General features: G+C 31.1%; 1 protein-coding gene across 4 annotated transcripts; it reads right to left on the reverse strand.

Annotated features, from left to right (window-relative positions):
* Nucleotides 1-5593: 5593 nt before the first annotated feature.
* LOC146926198 (putative beta-1,3-galactosyltransferase 2) lies at nt 5594-10142 on the reverse strand. 4 transcript variants are annotated; one of them, XM_085758571.1, is made up of 12 exons: nt 10027-10142; nt 9779-9917; nt 8890-8983; nt 8548-8609; nt 8245-8364; nt 8078-8141; nt 7636-7708; nt 7407-7527; nt 6854-6941; nt 6656-6781; nt 6323-6432; nt 5594-6057 (listed from the first exon to the last, which is right to left on the reverse strand). In XM_085758571.1, the coding sequence occupies exons 4-12, from the start codon at nt 8558-8560 to the stop codon at nt 5909-5911; spliced, it is 864 nt and encodes a 287-aa protein (XP_085614697.1). In that variant the 5' UTR covers nt 8561-8609; nt 8890-8983; nt 9779-9917; nt 10027-10142; the 3' UTR covers nt 5594-5908. The 4 variants fall into 4 exon arrangements, with proteins under 4 accessions (XP_085614697.1, XP_085614698.1, XP_085614696.1 ...); XM_085758572.1 differs by lacking the exons at nt 8890-8983; nt 10027-10142 and having other exon boundaries at nt 9779-9877; XM_085758570.1 differs by lacking the exons at nt 8890-8983; nt 10027-10142 and having other exon boundaries at nt 8245-8455; nt 9779-9832.
* Nucleotides 10143-10551: the final 409 nt, after the last annotated feature.

Raw genomic sequence — 10551 nt, forward strand, 5'->3', positions numbered from 1 at the left:
CAATTTCTTGATATGCTTCGTTTTCCAAAGCATAATGTTGCGCCTGTATCTAAATAGGCTAAAATTTCCTTCTTGCGAATTTTTATCTTGATAAAGGTAGCACTAGGATTTCCTTTACTCAAAATCTTGGTTTTGCTCATCTTCGGAATCTGTACAAAGTTCATAGAAACTCTGTTGCTCCCAATCAGAATCTGAATCTGATTCTACTGGTTCATAACCTATTCTATAGATCATGTTTAACACTTGTTTCTTTTCTTTAGAAACTTTCTTTGGACATTCATTAGCATAATGTCCTGTTTCATGGCATAACCAACATGTACATGATTTTTTACCTTTAGGACAGATTTTATTTTTCCTAGGGTATTCTTTTTTTCTTCTATAGAATTTTTTCTTCCTATGTTTCTTTTTATCATAGGAAAATCTTTTAAATTTCTTTCTTCTAGGATATTTTCTTTTTCTCCTAGTTTTTTCACAACCATATGCTCCAATTTTCCCTTGGATTCTATCACAGCACAATCCTATTCGTGCATCTCGTTTCGATTGTTTCTTTAGGCACTGTTCTTGCATCCAATTTCTAAGGATAGAAATTCTAGCTCCTAAAGTATCTTTAACCTTTCCTGAAGATACTGCACTGTTAAATTCAGTTTGAATTATTTGGGACATTGCCAAAGGTAATTTTTGGTAAAATAATTCGACAACCTTTTGGTTCTCTCTAGTGTCTTTGTTTAGATCATAATATAATTGTGAGAATTCACAAATATAATTTTCTATGTAACAAGGATTACATATGGATAGATTCATTATTCTCCATAATTTTTCGGCATTAAAAGCGGTATTTGAATCTACCGTATCTTGCCATCCTTTAAACTCATTTAAAAGCCATTCAAAGACTTTATTAATCATTCCAACACTATTTTCTGCAGTTTGTTCTTCGTCAGGTTTTTCAGCTAAAAATTTATATGCATTACCTTCTGTTCTACACAAAAGATAATTAAAAATCTGTTTTGGAGTTAGATTTTTTAAATCATTATCTAGCTGTATTTGGATAATGTTTTTATTATACCAACCTCTTATGGCTTGAGCTAGATTGTCAACACAATCAATGTTTAGAATTCCACTTCCATCATTTACACTATGTTTGGGAATATAACTCATAGGAATTCTTTGGAATTTAGCTTGAGAAAATTCTCTATGGAATTCTGTATTCCAATTATAAGAGGGTCCTCTTTTTGTTCCTGAGCTTTCGCCCATTTCTAATTGTTCTATTTTAACGAAATTTCCATCGTCTTTTGATTCATCATCAGAACTAAAGTCGTAGACAAAATCTTTTAGATCTTTAGGTTCAGGTTCTTCCTTAATGGAATCTTTTTCACTTATGTCTAGGGTAGCCATAAGTTGATCTAGTTTTTCGAGTTGATACTCTATGTTTTCTTCTATACTCATTTTTTATAGTTAGTGAATAAAGATGTTTCGATTTTTTCCTTATTCTTCCCCCCTTCTTTTAGTTGAGGAGAATGATTTTGCTTACAACAACAATTTTTTATGATATAATTAATCATATCAGTTATATTGTTTAACTGAGGATTAAAAGAATGATATATATGAGGATATTTCTGATTCTCATTTTTGTTGTAGCACGGAAAATCTTTTTCCATATTTACCCAAGTTTCATGGGGTCTTTCTAAACCTTGCTCGTAATCTTTTGTAAACAAATTATTTTGTTTATAGATTTGAGGTAAAGTTTCAAGAAAAGAAATTTGTCTTTCAAATCTCTCATTTAATTTCTTGGTTTCGTCAAGCAAAGCTTTAACTCTGGTTGTGAGTGTATTATTTTCTTCACTCATCTAGCTATTTCTTTAAGTTTATTCCTTAAATCTTGAGCTAATCCTTTATATTCATTATATAAAAAATGATCTATATTTTCATGGCTTTCATATAAATATTTGTCTAAAAAATATTCAGCCGTTGTATCACACCATCTAATTTGCGCTTTAACTAGTGTAATATCTTGATAATTTGGACATAAAATAAAGGGTTGTAAAATACACTTCCCTGTTGGTCCTTTAATAAATTCCATATTTTATTTAGACTTTTAAAATCGGTTTTTGAACAAACTGATTTAAAAGATTTGACTTTATTGGAAAAGTCATTTGGGTGACTGCACCGTAGAATTTCCTAAATGATAAATGTATGTTTTGATATGCGTGGTTTAATTAATCTAGTGTAAAAACATTTTCACTCTTTCATTTCTTAAGTTCACCATAACAATATTAGAAGCCTAATTATTTATCTATAAAAATGTATTAGCATTTTTTAGCAAACAAAATACTTCTAGTAGTACATAATTTGTAAATCTACATTAAGTTGATTTGAATGGAACTGAACTCAAATCTCTTCAACATTATCTATTGAGTTTTGTAGATAGAAAAAATTGTAGTGTGAAAGGAATATTTAACTAAGGATTATCAACGAAATTCCTCTACAAATATTAATTGATGACAAAGACGGTAGACATTATGTATGAGAAATGATATATAATCCCACAAACTTGCTTTACATCCACATTTGTGTGTGTTTTTCGAAACATTTTTGCCCCACAGTTCATATAATTTGGATATATAACATGACTATACCAACTCAGTTGATAAAGGATATATCATTTTCAATTTTTTTGAACGGATATATCACTTTCAATTGCATGTCTTTTTCTTAATGATCAATTAAATGTCTTTGTCCACCATTGATGTATTCAGTCCACATGTTGATAGTGATTTAGCCATGGCAAGGCTTTGCTATTTTGTGCTATTAAATTCCATTTCTTTATCTATAAATATGCATGCATGCCCAAGAGTACTATTCATGCATTTTTCTGCATAATATATATTCAAATAATAGCACTTTTGCAAATTAGTTAAATCATTCGGGAACTATTTTGCCAATGTTTACTAAAATCATTAAACATGTATTGAAGGAGGCAATGTGGCTTCACCAAATAGATTCATCTTTGATGGGAAATTGGGAATGAGGTAACTTGTATGTAAGTGGTTGAACGTGTAAAGTTAGATAAATATCCGACAAAATAGATTTTTACATTGGCCCTCTAATACCTTTTGTTGTATAATTGATCCGCTTCAAGTAACCGTTTAAACTTGTTGTTGAAGATGAGAAAATCAAAAGAGGAGGATTTAATTGTGGTGTATTTGAAATATTTTCCGTGTTCTATGAAAACATATTTAGTTAAAACAAAACATCTTCTAAGAGAAATGTGAACAAAGAAATAAAAATACACAAGTGGTCTTATAATGGTTCACTTTAAACTTGGCAGCTATCTAAAGTTCTCCCCTTTAATTTTGCCGCAATATCCTTGAAGACTTTACCTACTATAATTTGACCCCATTTCAAACATTACAATATATATTTGTTATCCGATAAAACCTTAGATTTTTACCTACAAAGATCTGACTCAGTTGAGTCTCATGTCTTCCCAAAGTTCAGCTACAACTTAGCACTTTGAGGAGTTACAACTTACAACAGTGATATGTTACAAAATCTGTGATAATGTACATATATTTTCTCACAAAGAGAATATTACAATTTCTTGATTTAGTGCAAGTGCGGTCTTTCAATTGAAAGTGTTTGGCATGAGTAGCACTCTCCTTCTTTCAATTGAAAGGGTCGTTATTCTTCAAACCGCTTTGGTACAATAATTTATCCCTTTTTTAGGATGACAAAAATGTATATTCTTGTGAACAATTTTGTGTTTTCTTTTTTGAAAGATAAAAACAATTAAAGGATAAGTATTGAAATATCCTCATGAGATTGTGCCAGATTTTATGAAACACGACATGATTTCATGCTTGATACATGTTTAATTAATATCGTAAAACGACTTATAATATGTGGCAATTTTTTTCCTAAAATGATTTATAATTTGGAACCGATGGGGTAAAGTTCATAATCTAATGGTTAAAATTTTACATCTGGACTATGTTTCTTCGAGGGGAAGAAAGTGTGAAGAGAGAAATAGGTGAGAGAGAGTATAAAAATAGAGAAATAGGTGAGAAATATAGTAGATTTAATCTATTGTTTGATATAAGTGAAATAGAAGATAAAGAAGTGTACATAATTTTGATAGAGATTAAACCTATATTTGACTCTCAATTCAAATAAAAATAGCAGTTGATAACATTGTAACCAAAAACTTCAATGAATTTTATAACTAAATTCTCTCCTAAAAAAGTATATTGATAAATGTTGCGAATTCGATGAGAAAGCACACCAATAACAAACTTGATGTGTGGAGCAAAGTGATAATCAAGCAACCAAAAAACAAAGTGAATGGAACAATTATAACACAAGCCAAAAGTAGAAAACAGCGAGAGAAAGAAAGAGAGAACACAAAAGAATTTGTTGACCCAGTTCGGTCCAAATTGACCTAGTCTTGGGGAGAGAACAGCCCTCCGTTTCACTATAATGATGAGTAACTTTACAAAAGAGATATCAATGGGTTACAAGAATAAGTCTCCCGCCTAATTCTACCCAAAGTCCCAATCTCTTCCCGTAACCAAGAGACTCAATCCTAATAGGGTTTCCCAAGGTGAATCAACACTCAAACCCTAGTGTTTGTTCCCAAGGGACAAACTCTATACAAACCCTAGTTTTGTTGTTGCCTTTCTAAACCCTTGTTTCAGCCCCCTCTATCTAAAGATTTACTCTGATACAAAGCCTATATTTATAGTAAAAGAACCCCTCATAAATTGGAACAAAATCAGGCCCAAAAAATATGTTTTATTTTTATGACTCTGTGCAAAATCGTACTCCGATTTTGTCAAATCGTGCTCCAACTTTTTACGAATGAAAGTGCCAATTCTGCTCCAAAAAAGACCGTGCTCCGATTTCTCAAATCGTACTCCGATTTTGATAGCTTCAGCAAACTTCAATTTCTCCAATTTTGAGTCACTTTCACAACAATAAATAAATTATTAAAAAATATATATCTTTTATAGTGAATGCAATTTAAACCAGAAAAACTACGTCAGAAAGCTTATATTTGAAAATCTAAAAAAATAATACGAATGAAAATAATATTCTTAACAATTTGCATCATATATTTGTGTTACTTTATGTTGATAACATGCTCATGCAGGATGTAATTTACATTACAATACCTGACAAAATTTAAAATGGAATTGCAAAATTTATTTGAGATGACAGATCTTGCTATCATGAAGTTCATCATTGCTCAACTGAAGTGCAATTTGCTAACACAATGAGTCAATGGCTAAAGCACTCCTAAATCAAGATAGCTAAAGCTTCAATGTCCAATACAAATCTCACGAAGGAGTGTTAGAGAACGATGAGAGTTTGCCTTCGAATTTGAATAAGTCTCAGAGTTGTAGCTTTTTTTGTTTCTCATTTTTCTATTTTAGTTGACCAATATGGCAATATAACAATCCTAGTAAAATCTTAGTAGTTGATATTTTTTGGTGAATTTCATATTGTGTGTAAGCATGTAAACATCTCATTTATGAAGTAAACAATTTTCCAAACTTTATGTTTATTGCTCTGCCAACTTCGATATTCAACACAATCATGAGAAACAACTAAAATTATATTAAAATTTTAAAGATAAGACAAATAAGTTGGATATAAGTTATCAAAAAAGAAGTTGGACATAATAAAACAGATTATTACAAAATGTTAACACGGCCGAGAACTAGAATAGAAAGTGCTCCGACCGCGTAACAAAAGAATGGGTTGGTTGTTACTCTACTCTTCTACTTTGTTCATTATCTTCGGCGGGGTTACCTCATTCTCCTCAGTTTGGAAAAAGAAGGTCTTTTAAGCAGCAAGTGTCCTACTACTTTCATATGTTAATCTTTTACGATGAGTTGTGAGTTGCGATGTATCAGAAAGTTGCGGTCCGCAATGCATTTTTAGCTTCTCCACAACGCTGGTGGACATACTTCATCCTCTCAACAGGATTGCAAATCCCGCTACATCTCCAATCAAATGAAGCAACACATATATCACCTGCCAGCGCCTTCCACTCACAATCTGCACAAGAGTAACATACTACTATTAAATAAAATTCCAAAATTAGTTATTAATAATGAATTCAATTTTAACATATATATGTTATGATGTCTGCTAGAACTCTCGAAAATGAAAATCTATGCAAAGTTTTTCATTAGTTGTTCAGTTTTAATGTTTCTGAAGAGGTACTAGATCGATGGTGTCACATTGTTTTTCTTTTAACGCAAAAGTTGCTTATAAATGTGACCAGAGCGAGTATATTGTGATGAGAATCAAAAGAACATACCAGGGGGTGTACCACAACACATTCTCTTATCATCAACATGCTCCACATTTAAGCCTATGAACCATGATCCCAATGAAACATCTTCATTCGCATATTTATGCAGCACATCCCTAACATTATAAAATCAAACTGTTATTAATCTATTAAAAAATTACATATTGTGTGCCAAATTAGTCAGAAAAATCATTCAATTAATAATGACTGCTTTACTCATTAATAATGATCGAGTAAAGAACGCCATATGAAAATCCACAAAATTATTAGGAATTGTTTATAAGTAAAATATCAATTTCACTAATATCTCAATTTCTATGCAACTAAAACAAAACTTACTGATTTACTGATATATAAGTTGCCAAATCTTGTGAAATGGCATATAATTGTCCGGTAGCATGACGAAAGTACTTGTTTCCAACCTCACCAAACTTCCAGTATTCTGGTTCATGGTACTTCACTCCCCTGCGGCGAGACAGTTACACTAAGAAATAATATTAAACATACTGGAAAAGTACACAATTTAGATTTTCTTACTTCTGCGAAAGAACAGGACCAGACTTCATGCACCCAACATACACACGAGGTTTCAGACGGTGCATAGACAGAGTCGATCCAAGTGTTGCTGAGATTTAAAAAATAAACAGCACAATGTGTTAATGATGGATGTTCATATTGATCAACAATTATGGTTGCTTTGTGACAAAGCCATACCACAGAATCTACACAAACTTGCACTAGTTGAATAGTGACATCTATTATGAATTTTCTAAAGAAGGTGGTCGAATAAACCTATACCAAATAAGAATTTAATTCATTTTATACCTTTCATTCTTCTATCCATTCATACTAATAATGACCATACAAGTAAGTAAATGGTTCCCTTTCATTTTTAGAATTAGAAGCGTCAATCATTCAATCATACAAGTAAGAAGGTGCATTTTTTACTTAACAGTTGTAATAAATTTAACTATTTTATTTGATCTTTTATAAAACAATGTAAAGTAATTTTCTTGCATACATATAAGGAGCAAGTAAGAATTTTATCAAACAAAACAAACTGTAAACACAGAAGAATCTTGCAATGTACCTAAATTAACATGAACATCATCATCAACTTTGACATAAAATTCTGCATCCCACAAGGCAACAACAGTTGAAAAGTAGGTTTTCGTCTTAGCTGATAGTTCCAAATATCCTTCGACATGGTTCTGTTCAAACATGGATGTACTTATTTTCATATAAAAAAAAGTACAAAATACACAGAACATAGAATAAAAAATATATTTCAATGAAAAATAACAGGAGAGAAAGATCACCAGCCTCAAAAAGTCAGCATGAAGTTTTTCTTCTGCCTCAATAGCTTTGTCAAGAATTCCACCTGATGTAGAACTATAGACAAAAAGGTGAACTAAATATGGACAGTCAATTACTTCTAACACCACAAAGAATTATGAATTTAACCAACCAGTAGGAATTCATCATCGATGTTAGCCCCAAGGTTTTAATGACTTTATGTCATCGACCTTGCCAATAATTATTTAAAGATCATCTAAATAAAAAAAAATAGATATACAAATCAACTTCGCATCAGAATGAGAGAATATCAGCTATCAATTATCAGTTAAAATAATTTGATGATAAGGCCACAAACAAAGTATTGATGAGCAAATCACATGAGAACTTAACTGCAATAGAATAATCATAAATATGTAATTATGCTAAAAAAGACGGTGAATATCATGGGACATTGAATCTGACCTGTGACCTATAACAAAACGTATGATTATGCCCTTTTCTTCCTCCAGCTTCTTTCTATCCTCAGCTGATGGATTGTTTATTTCAAACCACATGTCAGATGCATTAGGTACATAGAATCAAAAAGTGAAGAGAAAAAACAAGGATACACTGAAATATCATTGAACCACCTTGTGGCATCCAAGTTCCTCGAATAGAATCTCTTCGTCTCCTGCTACTAAAAGCTGTATTGATCCCTATAACAATGAAACATTTTTTCCTTGGAGTTGATTCAACTCTCTCTAGTTTTCCTGATACAGAGCCATTGACCATAAATATATGCATGAGCTATCAAAGCAAATTTAAGATTCAGCTCCAAAGAAGATAGTCTTACTCGAATTCCTACAGTTTATGTACAATAATGGTTTTAGAATTAAAGTTATTTGATACAAATATAAATAGATTCAATGCAAACAACCATTGGTATGACTTACTTGATAACATCATGGGTATTTGAAACTTCTACTTTACTGTAATTGGAGCTAGGCTTTACAACCTTTGGAGCAATGGAAGAAACATAGAGAAAAAAATGTCATGACCACATTTGTAAATAACAAAAGATGCAGTTAATTGTGACAAACTAATAAAAAAGAGCAAAAAAAGTGTAGAACTATACATCAAATAAAATATATTCTTGTTTTCTTACACCACATTGGAACAAAACTTATAAGATTGTTGTATATTCCAAGAGGAGCTAAATAAAATTCTATCATGGGATGAGAGAGAAATGCATAGCAAAAATACGACATGAGTTGAAATTTGACTAATACACTTACTAGATTAAGATTACAACCATCTGAGTTTAATTTTATTTGTTCTATCTCTCTAGATGTCCTTGAAATTTCTTTATATTCAGACATCAACCACATCCTGATTCAGAATTTAAAGTTAGCATTACACATATTATAAATTTTAGCTCATTTGAGATATCAATGTAATAGATGTAGAAGAAATCGGGGGGAAACTAGCTTCGATTTCATATTATACTAGCAGATAATGATATAATCAACACTAGATATAGAAACCCTGCTTTACAAGTGAATAACTCGCATGACCAAAATCAAGGCGAGATGAACAAAAGTTCATGGTATATGGAAAAAAAGCTTTCATTCAATTAAGCTCATAATAATGTATTTATTCACTTGAAAGCTTCATGATTAATATCCAAATTTTCACGAATCTTTCTAATTTTGTTCAACAATTTTTTGGGGAGCGTAAATCCTTGTCCTTGCTCATTTTAAACAAACAATTCTAATATGATTATCAAAATAATATAAAATAAAGTGATAGCAAACAATATAAATAATAGCGATAAGAGTTCAATGCACAAGCAATATAGCTCATGGCAATGCAGTTCAAAAAATGAAACTAATTCATAATTAAACAGCCACCACTTAGGTTCAAAATAATAATATTGAAAACAATAATATGCTAAATCACCATGCCAATTCTTGGGGGCAAAAGAATTATGCTAAATCAATAATATAATAATTCAATGTGGAAGAATAAGTAGTTGTGAATCTCTACAATATCCTTTAAAACCATTTAGGTTCAAACCCAATACAACCTAGACTCTCAGTTACTCACAGTGATCATCATAACTAGGAAAAAATAAAAATTAAAACTTGATAGTGAAATAGAGAAATCAATAAGCAAAAAAGGTACCTATTAGTGAAGAACATTCCAGCACAGAAGCTAGCCAAACAAAGCAAAATAGCCCATTTACTGTGTACCATAGTTCTTGTTCCTAGTTCAACACCTCCTACTTTGATTTTCACCGACATTGTACTTCTTGTACCCTTCACTGTAAACAAAACCCATAAAACAGAAACAAACAACAACAATGTAAGAGAATCAAAAAAGCAAAGTTTAAACCTTCTATAGTACCAAGTACCGACCACGCTCCTACATACCTTTGGGTTTGGGACAACAAAAATAGAAAGGAGGAACACTCTAGTTACTCAAAATATATTTAAAAAATTAAATAACGGTAATAGTTACTCAAAATTGTAACATCACAATTCACTTTAGTTTTCTGTCTTTCCTTAAAATCTGCTAAATGTTACTCAATGTTTAGTCTTTCATAAATAAAGTACATTAAAAATGTGAAAGTTTTGATTTATTTTTGTTTTATGTGTTAACTATGTTAGTATATTTTTGAGAGAGATGTTATATTAATTTGTGTTAATTAATAATGTCGGTTTGATAATTTATAGTATATTTTTGAGAGAGATGTTATGTTAATTTGTGTTAATTAATAATGACGCGGAGAAACAAGGTTTTTCATCTTTTAGAAGATTTGTGCAAATTCGGATTTTTTGACTTTTCAGCTATGGTGCCATTCATATCCTTCTTCAAATCGCTAACCCTAAGAACAAAACAATCACTCCGTAGTTATGAACGCCCTCTTCCAATAAACTTTGGTGTACATCTCGTGA

This window comes from Medicago sativa, chromosome 4 (assembly GCF_051527215.1).
Source record: "Medicago sativa cultivar Bolivia chromosome 4, Bolivia_mono, whole genome shotgun sequence".
Taxonomy (NCBI): domain Eukaryota; kingdom Viridiplantae; phylum Streptophyta; class Magnoliopsida; order Fabales; family Fabaceae; genus Medicago; species Medicago sativa.

Excerpts from the sequence above, each read along its gene's own strand:
- LOC146926198 (XM_085758570.1), bottom strand. The coding sequence starts at position 8,398 with ATGCATATATTTATGGTCAATGGCTCTGTATCAGGAAAACTAGAGAGA. Across the intron at positions 6,782-6,853 it reads GGTCCTGTTCTTTCGCAGAA|GGGAGTGAAGTACCATGAAC; the intron begins GTAAGAAAATCT and ends GTCTCGCCGCAG. Across the intron at positions 6,058-6,322 it reads GTGTTGTGGTACACCCCCTG|ATTGTGAGTGGAAGGCGCTG; the intron begins GTATGTTCTTTT and ends ACTCTTGTGCAG.